Source organism: Labrus mixtus, chromosome 11 (assembly GCF_963584025.1).
Source record: "Labrus mixtus chromosome 11, fLabMix1.1, whole genome shotgun sequence".
Taxonomy (NCBI): Eukaryota; Metazoa; Chordata; class Actinopteri; order Labriformes; family Labridae; genus Labrus; species Labrus mixtus.
Window position 1 is genome coordinate 8,771,711 of NC_083622.1, and position 15,537 is coordinate 8,787,247.

At 42.4% G+C, this 15,537-nt stretch overlaps 1 protein-coding gene across 1 annotated transcript in view; it reads left to right on the forward strand.

Moving 5' to 3' along the window:
- The first annotated feature begins 3,663 nt into the window (after positions 1-3,663).
- Positions 3,664-15,537, forward strand: part of thsd7ab (thrombospondin, type I, domain containing 7Ab) — a 176,958-nt gene continuing 165,084 nt past the window's right edge. The window contains exon 1 of the mRNA XM_061049857.1: positions 3,664-4,516. Within this exon, the coding sequence (XP_060905840.1) occupies positions 4,366-4,516 (151 nt within the window). The 5' untranslated portion in view covers positions 3,664-4,365. The remainder of the gene's footprint in view (positions 4,517-15,537) is intronic.

The window sequence follows — 15,537 nt, forward strand, 5'->3', positions numbered from 1 at the left end:
CTCCAGCGTTGGTCTGAACACATCCTTAGCCGTTTTGTGATACCAAATGTTTGCATATTTTGGGACAGCTCTGGATCTTCTGAGTCAACAGGTAAGAGAAAACAACTTTGAATTCTTGAAGAGCATCCATTGGATTCCAAGCTTCTTCTGGACGTCTGACAGTCTTTACACTTTTCATCTAATGACAGATTCTGCACCAATCAATCTGTAAATACTGTGATCCATCTTTGACTCACTTTTAACAAGAAGCTGGGATACTTGTAATCCTTCACCCGGAGCAGCGGCTCCCTCTCCATCAAACCAAGACAGCTGCTCACCATTTCCCAGCAACCTACCACATACCCAGTTTGAGAGTCTGGCATTTATCTCAACCAACAGCCCGAGTGAGCTCCGGAGGTCATAGTTTGGGGGAAGAAAACACAATCACACCATCGGCTCACTTCTCCTCGTCTGTTCCTCGTCACTCCGTCCTTGAAATTCACGGTCTGAATCCCAAAACCCCCCAAAAAACACTTTAAATGCAAGGGCATTGACACACTTTCCAACGTCCAGGAATGCACCTGCTCCTCCTAAAAGTGCGAAGTAAAAAGAAAAAACCCGGAAAAGGAAACAGAGTGCAGAGCTATGATGACAGTTCTTGTCTTCATATCAATGCTACATGCAGTTAGACATATTGACTGTATCAACGAAAGAGCGGAGAAGAACATACTGGCAAACAAAACATAATGAAGCAGTTTCAATACTTGCACGGTTATCACGACTGTTGCCTGACAAAAAAACATAATCTCTCTCTCTCAAGATCACTTGCGGGGAATTTTCTTGAATATTTCCTGCAATGTTCTCACATCAGTTTACCCCGGCAGAACATTTTCTTGAACACTGGTGGAATATAATCTGGGTAAAGTCGGTTTACCCCAAAATTTTCAGGGGCTTTATGTTTGAAATCTCTTAATGTCACTATGCAAGAGTGCTTTTCCAGGACTATCCCCAGCGTTCCTTATTGTGCAAATGTCAGGGGTTCATCCGTTTTGTTATATTTCGGCATAACTTTTTACCCAAAGACAACAAACAACATTGCAAAGGCTATTGCAAGTATTTTTTTTTTTTTTTTTTTTAACCATACTTTTTAACAGGAATAATCTACAATTACGTCAGCTCAGTTCCATTTTCTTTTGTTTCCACTTGTTTTTGTTTAATCTGCCGTACCATTTACTAACAACTAAGCAGAGAAATGATGCATACATTTTATTAACTGAGAATAATAACTTTAAGGGACATTGGCTCATAATCAAGTCTTGCTCTAAGCCACTTGCTTAATGTTTTTTTGTTTGTTCCAATTCATTACTGCTTTTTTCTTTTTCCTTGGAAAAGAGACATTTCAGATAACTAAGAGTTTGCTACCTTCAGTCTTTTGTAGAACTGGCACCAACCAGTCCTGTCCATCACTTCACATGCACTGTCCAAGTAAGGCTATGCAAAGCCTCGGTATGACAGGCTGACTCCGCCAAACTCAAAGCCTGCCATTCAGATGTCCTGACACAACCTTAGCCTGGTGACGCTGTCATGAGTGCAGGCAGGACCGTTGAGACAGCACAGGAGCATTAAACTCAGGGAAATTAATTCTACCTGCATCACCAACCCCCCAACCCCCCCACCCACCCTGATCCAACTCGCTAATCTGGCTGTCTCTTTGATTGACAGTTGTGTGCTGGCCACGCACAAGATTTAAAGACAATCCCATTCTCATCCTGTGCCATTTGGCGTCACTCTCAGTTTACTGCTGATATGTTGGCTCCTTACTGTCACCCACTAAATTGTTGTAATCTCCCTTATGTTGTGTTGCGTTACACCCACAATTACTACGAACTCAAACAAGGATTCAGTTAATTGAAAAATGCTGCATGGGATTTAAAAAAAAAAAAACAAGTTAGATTTTAAGATAGACAAATACTCCAGACTGTTAGCAAGGACACAAATAGATCTGTCAGTGTGAGGTAAAATAAATACACCTGTTATTACCACTTACTGCCATTAGTGCTGCTAAAGAGTACAAACCCTTTTAAGGATAAAGCTGTATTTTTCAGAATGCTCAGCAAGCCATGAGAAGACCAAACAAAGAGGCATGTCCTACTTTAATTAATCCGTGCCATATTTGAATCAATCCTACATTTAGCCAAATTTGTGTTTGCACACAGCAGAAAGTAGTCCACAAAAGATGCACTGAATAACCCTGCAAAAAAAACCCTGAATGAAATTAATCCATTTAAAAAAAATGTATATGTGATTTAGTTTTAAAGGTTTGTACTTTCAGTAGGATAAAATGTGAAGAGGGTTGAGAGCAGTGAAAGCAGCGTAATGAGGTCCAGAAGTTATGATGGTGGTCTTATCTTTTCAATCAGCAATTCCCACTCAGCAGTTCAATGAAACCTCTGGCAGAGTGCTGATTGACTCAACATATTAAAGAGTCTCCTGGGGAAACACAAAGCTCCAAACTTTGATTGCAATTGTAGGGCATTTGTGAGTGAAAATATTTATTTTCTTGAATGTTTTGGAGGTGCTAGTTTCTAGTAAAGGCACCACAGACTGTATAAAACATGGACGTCGTCTCAGTGATGTCACCCTTTGGTTTCTTACAGGAGCCATCTGTAACTATGACACCTAGTGTTTAAATGGGTACTGCAGTCTGAATTCAAAACATTGTAGAGGGCTGTCTCCTCCCTGCCCCTTCTTCTCTAGAGTCGATGCTCACGCAGGTTGCCATGTTGAGGACACTGAAGCTTCAGCGTTTAGCCAGCTCTGCATCGGTCCATTTTACAAAAGCATCTCAAAGTTTGACCACGTTTCTACGCCATCTACGCTTATAAGAAAAATGCAGACGCTTTTAAGGTAAATGGTAATGAGACTTCTGGGGCTTTTGGAGCCAGCCTCAAGTTTTTTTTTGTACTTTCACATTGGCTTTAGTTTTCAACACCTGAGGTTTCCTCCTGGGTGGCACTTTCATGTACAGTATTCAGCCATGGTAGTTATCTCTGTTCAATTTAAAATACCCTGTCCTTTTATTTTCTCTCTCTGTTTAAATACAAAATGCCGTACCATGTACACACCACAGATTTAAAAATAAATATTTCACTGTTATTCAAGGAGTTTTGATTTAATAATAGGCATATTAGTTGTTCTCATGCCGTAACGCCAATTGGCACCCAACATCTTGATACAGTATCCTCTCTAATTTAAATCTACATAAACCCGCTACATGATAATGCAGTTTCATGGGTTTCTCTGTGTAAAAAATATATATTCCTATAAGTCCTTATAGTAACTTCTTCTACTCCATCTTTGCACTTTCACACCCTTTTTCTCACAAGGATAAGCACCCTGCTACCACATCTTCTTTTGCACTCTCTCCCTCTCTGCCTCTCTGTTTTGCTCCTCCTTGATTTCCCCTTAAACTCCCCTCCCTCCCTCCCTCCCTTTACTTTCCCCCGCTCTGCATTAAGCCCCGCTTGTTTCTCTGCCTCTCTGATCCTGGGAGCAGTGCTTATGGGTGCTTCTGAGACCAGTGTGAGCACTGCTGGTCTCCAGTCGCCTTCCCAGCACTTCCAAGTGGAAGACGAGTGGAGCAGAGGGGGAGGAGGGGGGGCTGGGGGGGGAGAGAGAGGAAAGCTGAAGAGGGAAAGGAGAAATAGAGATAGAGAAAGTGAGTAGGAGCATGCTGGAAAAGCAGAGAGAGTGGTAAAAAAAAAAGGACAAAATTAGAGAAACAAGAGAAGATGAGGGCTGGAGAGAAAAATAGACAAAAGACAGGAATGGAGGACGAGAGAGGGAGAGCTGGGTGGCACAGGGAGAAGAGCAAATGAGTGAGCGAATAGGAGACACACAGAGAGCGAGAGAGAGAGAGAGAGAGAGAGAGAGAGAGAGCAAATGAGAGGGAGGGAAGCGAACAACACTGCAGACACTCGCCCACTGTCACTGCTCCACCGCCAGAGGACAGAGGCAGCAACGGCAGCAGAGGGAGCAGATACGATGGAGGAGGAAGACCGTACCGTCCGTCTGCGGATCAGTCCCTGTCACTGACAGCCTCCCTCTGGGACCAGCCTGCCAAGTGTGGAGTATAAGGCAGAAAACAAATCTCTCTGTCCTTTACAAGACCAAGAACTGGACCTCAAACTCCTGCAGGACTGATAACACATACCACACACTCTGTATTTTCCCTCCTTCCACTCACTTACTCACACCCTCACTCTCTCAAACTGAACTTCTTCTTGTTGCCTTTTGGACTAGTTTTTTCTTCTTTTTTTTTCTCTTCGCTGCCTACGCTGCTGACTTTCCAGGCTGAGTGGATTTACTTTTATCCTGTGGCGGACCATGGGGCTAGGGTGGAGGGGTGCTGCAGGGACCCTCCGAATAAGGACAGAGGGGAGCTGGCACCTTTTGGTGACATTGCTGCTGTTGTGCGGTTTCTGGAAGGCTAACTCGCAGACAGATGATGGGAAGTCTATGTACTTCTGGGAAACAGGTACTGCTTAACCACTAATTACAGCTTATTTTTGATCCCTTGTTTTGCATATGGAGTGTTTATGATTATAGGAGGATGAATTAGTGTGGCTCTGTGTTATGTGGCCTCCCACACTCAGACAATTTGTGGAAAAAGCTGCCTGAATGATATCATAACTTTCATATTTGGGGGGATTATCTAAAATCAGTGCATCCGACTGAGTTGCCTTTCCTTTGGGAGAATAAAAGATTCTTGGATCACAGATTCAGACGTTCTCTCATGCTTCATTAACTCTCACAGGTCTACAGTGTTTCCAGGTGACACAGTTTGCTCTTCTCATAGATGCGTTTTTTTGAGGTATCGACTCCACGCTGCAAAAACTTCAAAGATGCATGCACTTGAAAGATGACCCAGAAATCTACAGTAGAGCTTTTCTCCTCCCACTGAATAGCATGTGGCAACGCAGAACGACGGTGATCCATTTTTGAATGGATTACTTTCATCTCCCCGAGTCTCAGGTGATGCACCATTATTGAAATGTTGCTGCTGCTGCTGCTGTGTGTTACAGCGGGCGGATGATTGATAGGTATTGCTGCACAATAGTGTTTGGTGAGGGAAGTGGAGTGGAATGGTTTTTGATGGTATTGATAGAGCACATGCGTTAAAAGAGCGGGGGTTTAGTGTGTGTGTGTGTGTGTGTGTGTGATTGTCATGCATGTGGTAGAGCGATAGAGTATTTTTTATCCACACACATGCTCGGCCGTGTTAATCTGCATCAGAGGAAGTGTCGTATGAAGTCAATTGAGTGTCACAGCGGGGGAGCCAATCAATTATGTTATCACTGTTGAATGCATTGGAAGCCCACTACCGAACATGCAGTCTGAGCCCCTATTTAAGGTTCTAGAGCTGCAGATGTTGCAGTGATTATTACAGTGAGGATTTCCAGTGGTCACTGAGAAAATGACTCTGCAGCCTGTTCAAATCATTTGGGAAGTCCTTAAATGCATAAATCAAATGACCAGCTCGTTTTAATCCTCAAACAGGAAAGCTGAGGAGATTAATGCACGCTCTTCCTTTACACAAAACATTCTTAACAACAAACTCTACCTTTTTTTCCATTCTATCTCTACCTCCAACACCTCCCCCCTCCCCCCCCCCAACCTCAACTCGTACCACCACCCCCGCCCAGGCACCAGTCCCCAGTTGACGTATCCGACGTCTCTCCTGTGGCTCTGCATCTTTAAAGAGGATGTAGCTGAGTAAGGAGATTAAAGAAGCAGGGATTTAACAACCCAGGAAAGACGGCCCGGGGAAGAGACTTGAGAAAGAGAAAGGCAGAGCGAGCATTGCTGGGAGGGAGAGAGGGACTAACTTAACCTACATCTACCCTACTGTAGGTCATCGTGATTACGCCCCTCTCCCACGCTACAGCACCTTTCTCCCACACTATGCATGCTCCTGGACTGGAAAAGCTCTAGGCTCTTGGCTTTGAAATGTAATCCAGTGCTTGGAGTTACTTCAATTCTTCCCAAATAAAAAAAAAAGGTAGCGCATTGATTTCAGCCCTGGAGTCTTCTTTTTGCTTCGCCTCTTTGGTTTTGACAATTGCCTGCAGAGTATTAAAATCACACAGGGCAATTTAGGGCTTTGAATCCCAGTGCTTTTCATCAAAACGTGATCATGTTTGCACACGATTTGCATACTTTTTTCTTCCCAATCGAAGCTTGTTTGAAAGAAGAAAAAAAAACTCGAAAATGTGTGTGCACATTTGCAGAGTGTGCAGTGGAGGGAATATTCTTGTGGCAAGCAATGCTCTGATGTTTTGCATATTGATGAGTCGAGCTGAAATACAGCCCCTGTCTTCGAAACTGTGGGGAATTGGGCTTGCATTGCTTTTTATTGCCTCCTCTGAAAATATGATGTATCTGTTTTGGAAGGTGAGACAGTTCAGTACTATTTTTTGGGGCTGAGAATTCTATTCAAATGAGGCCGATAGAGACAACAGCCCCCGCCAGGAAAGTGCAAGTGATATCTCTGAAGGTGGCGGTGAGGATAACTGGAGAAGAAAAACAAGAGTGATTATATAGCCACCATTAAAATGTGGTATGATGATAATGATGATGATGATGGTGGTGGTGATAATAGCTTGCCACAGCTTTTCTCAAGCCTTTGAGAGATTGTAGGGAGTTTGTGTGTCTGATATTTTCACACCATTTCTCTTCTTGTTGCTTCCTCTCAACTGAGCACTCCCGATGCTCCTCTTCCTATGCTTCTCTGTTGTTTTTCCGTCTGGCACTTTATTATGCTGTTTTCTTTAGGAACAGCCTTTTCCAGTCAATGTAACCAGACTTAGATTTGAACCATGGCCCGATGGCCCACGACAAAAAGAAGTTTCTCTCTGGCCATGAAGTGCAAAATATAAGTGGCCCTCTCTTCAACAAACATTATATCCCCTATCCACCATCTCCTTTCTTTCCCTCAAAGGAATCTTTATAGTTCCAAAATTATCCAGAGTCCAGTGAAACGGCTCCTGCAGCGAAAGACTTGGTGTAGCCCACTGCAGAAACCAAATCTAAGCAAGTGTGTTTGTCATATTTCTAGGGTTACGATTTTTAGGATTTTTAGGACACATTCACGGAAGGGTTGGTAATTTTCCAAAACTAGCATGATTTTGAAAGTAGCATTCCCTCAGTGCTCCGTCTGCACCCACCCCCTCCCCTCTGTGCTCCAAAAAGCCACACCCCTCAATTAAATGCACGAGCGCTGTCGGTCCAGAAGCGGACCTCAGCTCATGCTTTGAGTGTGGGCTCGTGCACGCAAGGGGTATAGAGCGAGCAGGGAGACAGGGAGGCGCCTGATTGGTTCATCAGATCGGTACCTCGTGGCAGACATTGGTTGAAGTTTTTACAGGCTTGAACTGCTACAGATGACGGATTTTCTTTGTTCCTTTTTCAGAGCACATGATTAATTTTTATTAATTCTTAAAATTAATTCTTATGTCGATTTAAACATCTAAAAAAGTGAATTTGGAGAAAATGACCAACCCTGCCTTGAAATCTTGAAATCATGCATTATAAAGAATAGGTAAGGCTTTGTAAAGCTTATGAAAAGTTCAAATCTTGGCCAATTGGGCAAGTAAATTTTACGAGTTGAGTCGTAAATGTCTTGATAGACATCTGATTTCAAGAAACTCAACCATTAAATTTAGCTTTTGGCATTGGCAGATATATTTACATATTACAAGCAGCAACAGCTAAATATGATACTAGAATGATGTCTAATAGTTAAAAAAACAAATTCAATGTCATGTTTCGTGTAAAAGATGCCAGGCTTAAAGAGAGTTAGCTAACTAAACGAGGTGCCATGTGGTCACAGTTTTTGTTTAAGTTAGGGTCAGCAACATGACTATTAGGCAAAGGTCATAAAAGGTCATCAGGACGTGTTCAAATGTCGCATCAAGAAAGAGAACATTTAGATTTTAGTGAGAAACTTGAGCTAATACTGCTGTTTGGAGGAGAGATGTGTTTGTTTCATAGCAATGTAATCTAGACCTGGTATCCTCCCTCCGGCCATTGAAGTCGGTCGATTCAAAAATATTCTAGAAGAAAACAGACTTTGTGAGATATGTGAGTTGGACGAAGTGGAAAGTCTCATTTTCTTTTGCATTGTACAAAATATGATTAAACAAATGTAACAGTCCCCATCCCTTCTCATAATTAGTTCAATGTTTAACACAAATGTCATTTTGTATTTGTTTATGCATGTTGTACATTCTTTAGACACCCTAGTTGGAGCCTTTAAGATTTGTATTTTCTCGCCATCCCTGGTAATTGTAAAATAAACTTAAATCACCGGCAACTTTATGTGTTGCTCACGAACACACTCATGTAAACACACACAGCGGGTGCTTATTCCCATTCTAGTACAGTGCGTGAGCTTCATTAGATTCTGCTGTTTGAGCGACAGGGTTGCCAGGTTTGAGCTGTCAAGACTCACATGCCTGCCCGAGGACAAAGCAATTACAGGTGGTGGAGCGGGTGAAGCTGTATTCAAACAAACACATACTGTAACGTGGCGATCTTGGTGCTCTATATGTGCCTCACTCTAAGAGCTCCCTGTGCATTGTGCTGACTATACATGAAATATTTCAATGGATCTTAAAGAGGACATATTATCCCCCTTTCCCACCTTTTCAAACAGTCCCCTGTGGTCTAAATGAAACATCTGTGCTGTGCTTTGGTCACAATATAACATGAATCAAGCACCAGAGGAGGTTTGTGACCCTGTATAAAGCAGCTCTCTCAGAACGCTCCGTTTTGGTGTGTGTGTCTCTTTAAATGCAATGAGCTCACCCTCACCCCTCCCCTCTTTTCTGCGGGTTGAGCCAACCGGTGCCGACACAAGTTCATCTTGGAGCTTCCCTGGCAGCTTGTCAGAGTGCCCCCTGGGGAAAACACGGCTGCCAGCGACAACACACCAGAATCCCACTGTGACATCACAAGCAGAGCACATTATAAACGGATCATTTTTCTCTGTGTTGTAAGACTCATTCAGACCACAAACAAAGGACTGGATGGGTTTATTTCGCTATTTGTGGGTCAGTAAACACTCAGGTTACTGTACAAGTGGATTTTTCATAATAAAATAATGTCCCCTTTAACAGAAATAAGACCATAGATAAAGAAATTCTCGTCGTCTTTTTAATATGGGATGACTTGCTGCAACAGGTGCCAATGATCTATCAGCCTGGTTCTTTTCATTGCTAAATAATTGGACTGTAATCTGTACTGGGACACAGATTATCCATCATTCAGATTACGCAGGAGTCCCTAATGTCCACTGATAATGCCAATCCCATTTCACTTACTGTCACACCCTTACAGGGTTGAATAACGTCCCAGCACGTGTCTCACTGTCGCAGGCCTCCTGAGCTACCAGAGTCGTGAACTGGCACGACCAATTACTTAAATTGATCAATTTGCTTGCCACGCATGTGGATGTTATTCTACACATGCCTGCTGTGTCTGTCGTCAATGGAAAACCAATCAAACATTCTTCAACAAACACACATTTTTTGAGTGTGTGATGGCTGACAGTTGGTGATGTTTGGTCAGAATCAAAACGTCCAATCCTTGCTTGTATGTTTTAAACAGACCTTTAACCCTACAATGCCTTATTGCTTCACACCTGTCGTCAGTTGCTTCACTGAATGCAGAACTATGATAAGTATTTCCAGGAATTTTTTCTTCAACCTTGGTGACAGCCTGCAGTTGTGCCTAGAGGCACCTGGAGAGAAGATCAAAACACCAGACCTGTCTTCATTTCTAGCTACTCCAGTCTGCTAAATTTGAAATTATGATTGGAAAGATAACCCCTTGAGATGCACCAACTCATTTTCAAGGGGATCCCCTTACACAAAGGAAAAGACAAAAAGGAACATTACATAGAGATTACCTAGAGATGCAAATAACCATGCAATAGTTATAATGAATAAGAGTAGAGATACACAGGCCCACATTCATATCGATACATAATGTAAACAGTTTACATACATTTTATGATGAGCTTATCAATCCACGTATCAGCAACACCAGAAACAGGAGCAAGATGTTTCAAGGTTAGAGAGGAGAGCTGTGTTGAAGAGGTGAAAAGAAGAAATGGAGTGAATCGGGCAGATTGTTCCAGTCTGAGGGAGCTTCAGTTTCTTTATGAATTCTGTGTGTCGCAAATGATACTGTGATCTATATGGAATTAAGTATTGTTTTAAATAAGGAGGGTAATTAAAGAAAATACATTTGAAAATGAAAAGCAGCCAGTGGAAATGTCTTCTGAACTTATGTGTTAGCCAAATTAGAGAATCAAACATAAAACAGTGATGGGTTCTGTATGGACATCTTCAAATAAATCGACATTGATAAGATGGAGATTGGTGTTCTGATAAATAATGTCGGCATAATCCATTATTGGTAGAATTATCTGTGTAGCTGTGAGAAAATAACATCTCACTCCAGATTTTCTTTGGTTATTTTGTTTTTTTTTAGAAATATTGCTACTCGTAAACACAATAGGACACAGACTATCTTAAATAGCTTGAAAGCTTGAAACAACTTTTTGAATTGCAGTTTGTTCAACTTTTTGTGTGTAGTTGGTAAGCTCTGTGCAGAAAGACACAATGAAACATGCAAAATCACCTGCCAACATTTGAAGGATTCCTGTTGTTGGGAAATGTTTGATTGGTGTGCCATAAGCTTAACACCACCGGGCCTGATTCCAGACCTTTGAACCGTTCACTGCATCGAGTTGACTGATCCGTCTGGCGTGATTAGCTCACTGATCCAATGAGCCGAGAAAGGGGTTAGCCAATCAGCAGGCACAGGCGGGGCTAACACTGTTGTCAAGCAGCTGTCAAGATGTGTGCCACAACCTTGGAGGAGAAATAACAACAATGGCAGCTCCCATTGGAAAGAGTGCTCGAGTTGCATGGACATACATTCCTGTCACTCACCACAGTTTGTTTTTTAGATGTCATAACTGTGCAGTTATGATATCAGACCATAACTTCCCGAGAGCAAGGAAAAGTCACTTGTAACTTATTGCAGATAATAAGAATATTTATATGAAGTCATTTCTGATTTGAGCTGGTTCTAGGTCATAATTACATTCACATTAATTCAGAGTGTGCATTGGTCTATATAAGTTCTTTTGTCCGTCTGTCAGCCTGCATCTCTAATGACCTGTCACTCTGCTCTTGGTAACAATAGAGTTTTAGTCCTTAACAGTGTCATACAATGAGTGCCACTGCAGCTTTCTATGCTCCGAACGCAATGCTGTGTGTCACCAAGTAACACTGATGTCACCTTTCAACTTGCGGGGGACGGCTAGCGCTGACAGCCCATTGTTAGCCGAACACATTCCTCTCTTGCCGAGAAGCTCTTGTCAGTGAAAGATGTCACCCTCGCCGAGCGTTGTTAGTGGCTCTCCTGCAATCACCTGCTATTACGGCAGACCCGCTGAAGAGGCCCTCGAAGGAAATTGAGGAAGAGGGGATGTGATGGGTTCACAAGTTCAATACAGGAAGCCAAGGTCATTAATATGGCGAAATGCCTTCAGCCAAACTGATCGTTGTAGAGACGAGAACCTTGAGGAAGACACAAACTAAAGTGCGGTATTGATTTCCTGCAGGTGCCTCAGACGTTTAAAGCATCAGGTTACTCTGTTGCCTTATTATCAGTTTAGGAACAACAGGAAGACTCTGAGGATTGTTTGTTTCGCCCCATGATCTAATTTTATGTGTAATTACCTTGGAGAAATATTCTCATTAACACTCACTCATTCTATTAAAAGATCTGCAAACTTGATTGATTCATGTCCTCGTCTAACCTTGTTGCCTCAGGTTAAAATTAGAATCTTCCAACCGACTGAACACTCTGAGAATCCTCGCCCCTAAAAATAAGCCACGTCTTAATACCTGCAAAACCTGCATTATGTCCGACGGTCGTCTTAAACTGAGCAAGAGACAAACTCAGAAACACTAAATGACTGCAGCTGGGATGCTGTCAGGATTGTGACTGGCGTCGTCCCAAATGAGAACATCCCTCGGAGATTCCTGCCTCACTTTAGTGATAGCGTTACAATGTTGACCCACCGTGACCCTAATTAGCATAACACCTGAGGGCAAACAAGACCGGTAGGTAATTGACCCGGCACTGATCAAATTCCTTAGCAACAGGCAACAAATTTAGGCCATGCATATAAATGAAGAGAATTTCCTTGGGATTTTGTATTTTTCATTACACAGTAATGCCAGAAGGTTTTATTTTAATTCAGTATGCCTGTGTTTTTTTGTTTAGATTTTTTTTTTTGGTTGGAGTGGAAATGGGGGCTAATTGCCTCTGTTGTGTTTGTGTCTGTCTGGCCCTGCAACCATCTGAAAATGAGCACTCAGCAGCTTGCGACGTCTTTTCTCTACCAGCAGGAACCATTTGGCCTTAGTGTCTCTCTGTCTACAAGAGGAAGGAAGCTATTTTTCAAAGTTTCTCTTTCTCTTGCTGGAAAGAGAAGGATTGTGACTCCAGAGGTCTGAGGTTCAGCGTCGCCCCGGCAGAATTGATTCAGAGCTGGCCGACAGCACACCATGACATCGCACTTGATTTTAAAAGCATTTGCGGCACAATGCGTCACAATTGACCCAGATTGATCTGTTTTGTGGCTTTAGAAATATTACCCCACCGCTCTCTGCTCATGGCTGCTGCGGTTGTTAAAAATAGCCAATCCATCCAGCGGAGAAAGATGCCAAAGAGATGCTGGAGTTTGTTTAATCTGAATGGCAGAGCTTACATTTAGATCTGGCTCCTACTGATACAGGAGAGGCGGAAGGATTACAGATCATATTGCATCCAAAAAAACTCTTATTTCACTATTTAGAGTGAGATAAGAGGATTTTCACTGCCTTCTTTCACCATGTTTAGATGGTTTAGAGGCAATGGTAAATAAAATATAAGCCTGATGTGTTCAAATGTAACGTTAAGAAAAAGAAAATGTAGGTTTTGGCGGTGAACTTGAATAACTACAGATGTTCTGGATGGTAAATTTGTTTAAAACCTATTGTTGTTTCATCTTTCCGCCAACAAATAAAACATATTGATTAGTATGGATAAGGAGGGCTGGTAGTTTTCAAAAACTAGCATGATTTTGAAAGTAGCATTCCCCCAGTGCTCCGTCTACACCCACCCCCTCCCCTCTGTGCTCCCTCTAAAGCCACGCCCCCTCACTTACATATACGAGCACCGTTGCTCCAGAAGTGGACCTCAGCTCATCTCTTGCATTGTGTAGAAACTACGTCGTCTCATGTCTCATTCAGCGGTAAGTAAACTCACAGTATAAACTCCGTCATCAGTGACGCGCTTTGAGTGTGGGCTAGAGCACGCAAGAGGTAGAGAGCGAGCAGGGAGACAGGGAGGCGTCTGATTGGTTCATCAGATTGGTACCTCATGGCAGACATTGGTTGAAGTTTTTTCAGGCTTACAACTGCTACAGGTGACAGATTTTCTTTGTTTCCTTTTTCAGAGAACTTGAGTTATTAATTTCTGTCAGGACCTAAAGACAACTTCAACCAGAATCTTAAAAAGTGTTTCTGGAGGAAATTATCAACCCTGACTTTAAGTAGTGTCAATAATTATATCAAAATTCCCATCCCGTATTACGGGTCTTTTTTTACTAAGGATTTGAATCTTCAATTTTATGGGAAATACTGCTGCATCCAGTCTACTTCAACGAGCCACAAGTTAAACGTGAGATGCCTTACTCAAGGACACCTTGAGGGTAGCTGCAACTTTCCTTTTCCCTCGACTCCACCTTCAGAACATCTTCACCTCAGATTCCCTTGATTTGCCTACTTTTTTTTGTCTGGAGTCGCCTCCGAAATAAAAAGAGATGGCTTTTGTTTTTTAGTTTTTCACACCAGTCATGTCCCCACTTTCTCTCCTCACTCCTCTCTCCTCAATCTGCATTCAGCCTCGAGATGAAACACAAACAAATCATGCGCCCATATCAGGGGGAAACCGAGCCCTTTCGTGGTCAGGGAGTGGCATTCAAAACAGACCTTTACTCCCACGAGAGGAAATGAGGCGGTTGCAGCGGGCTGAGAGGAATTGAGGCGTCATCGAAGAAAGCAGTGACATTTAGTGCCAGCGCTGCCTCCTCCGATGCTACTCTGATAAAGCCGTAGAGACGGAGGAGGCTGAGGAGTAAATATCCTCCCTTCCATCCAGCAGCCAGTCCTCATTAATCCTTCATCTTTTCCACCGCCATCAATCGCCTAGTTGTGGGGTTGTCAAAGTCATATTTCTTCCTGTCTTTATTTGAACAAAAAGCTTCTTGTTTCACAGTAGTTTGGCTGTTTGTCTGTCTTGAGGATGAGCAGATGAACAGTAGAACAGAGAGCTCATTGTTGTGGTGCAGAAAATGAATTTATCCTTATGTATCATCCGATAGAAAGTAAAAACAGACTTGTGCTATCTTGTGTGTTTAGGTTTCAGAATTATTTTCTGAATATAGGATAAGATATCTTTATTGTCACTGTACACAAGTACAACAAAATACTGTTGGAGCAAACCTGTAGAACCAATAGAAGTGTCTGATGGGAGATACTTTGCGGGCCGCCATCTTGGAATGTGTCTCATGATCATGACAGAATTCTGACTGGATATTGAGCTGCTGACTTTCCCTTTATGTAGGCAACATGGTGGTTTTAACCCCATCATTGATAATGTCTGCTTGGTGCAGTTATTCCTAATACTGACATATAATCAACTGTGACTGGACAATAGATTAAGGTAATCCTTCATCCTTGAGTGTTTTGACCAAATTGAGTGCAAAATCCTGCAGTTCGTCGAGTGTCCACTTGAGGCAGGCTCCAGGAACACAGGAAGTCACATTCACATGACACATGCAAACAAAGCCGTTGAGATGGACTCGTTATGTTGAACGGCTCTTTGAAAGGAATGGAGCAACAAGATCTGGCTCCCTTCAAAGAGCCGTAATCACTAGAAGGCAGTTAGGGGTTCTGGGCACTGACACTAGACACCATCGCTTTCAGTAGTAGTACCATTTACGATAGGATACGATACACTTTATTGTCCCCCTGGGAAAATTTGTCCTGGATTCAAAGTGCTGCCGAACATTCAGCTGCTTCCACTCGAATCAGTAAATAAAAACAATAGAATAACCACATCCAAACATAAAGAAAGATCAACATCTAAACCTGGATCAGATGGTGGACATGCCATCAATAGATCTCGATGCTAGCAGTGCAGTACCATTAACATATAATATAATACTGTTTGGTGAATGCTGCTAACACAAAGTGCTTCCATAGTGAATACTTTAACAAGAGAAATCTTTCCCTACAGTCTCTGTTGTTCCTCTTTAAAGAGCTGTATAAAGAGCTAATCTTCACACTTCCAGGAAATAATTATTACGGACAGTAAGTAAGACGAAGTCGAACAGAAAGATTTCAAATTGATATCAAATGTCAAGTTGGT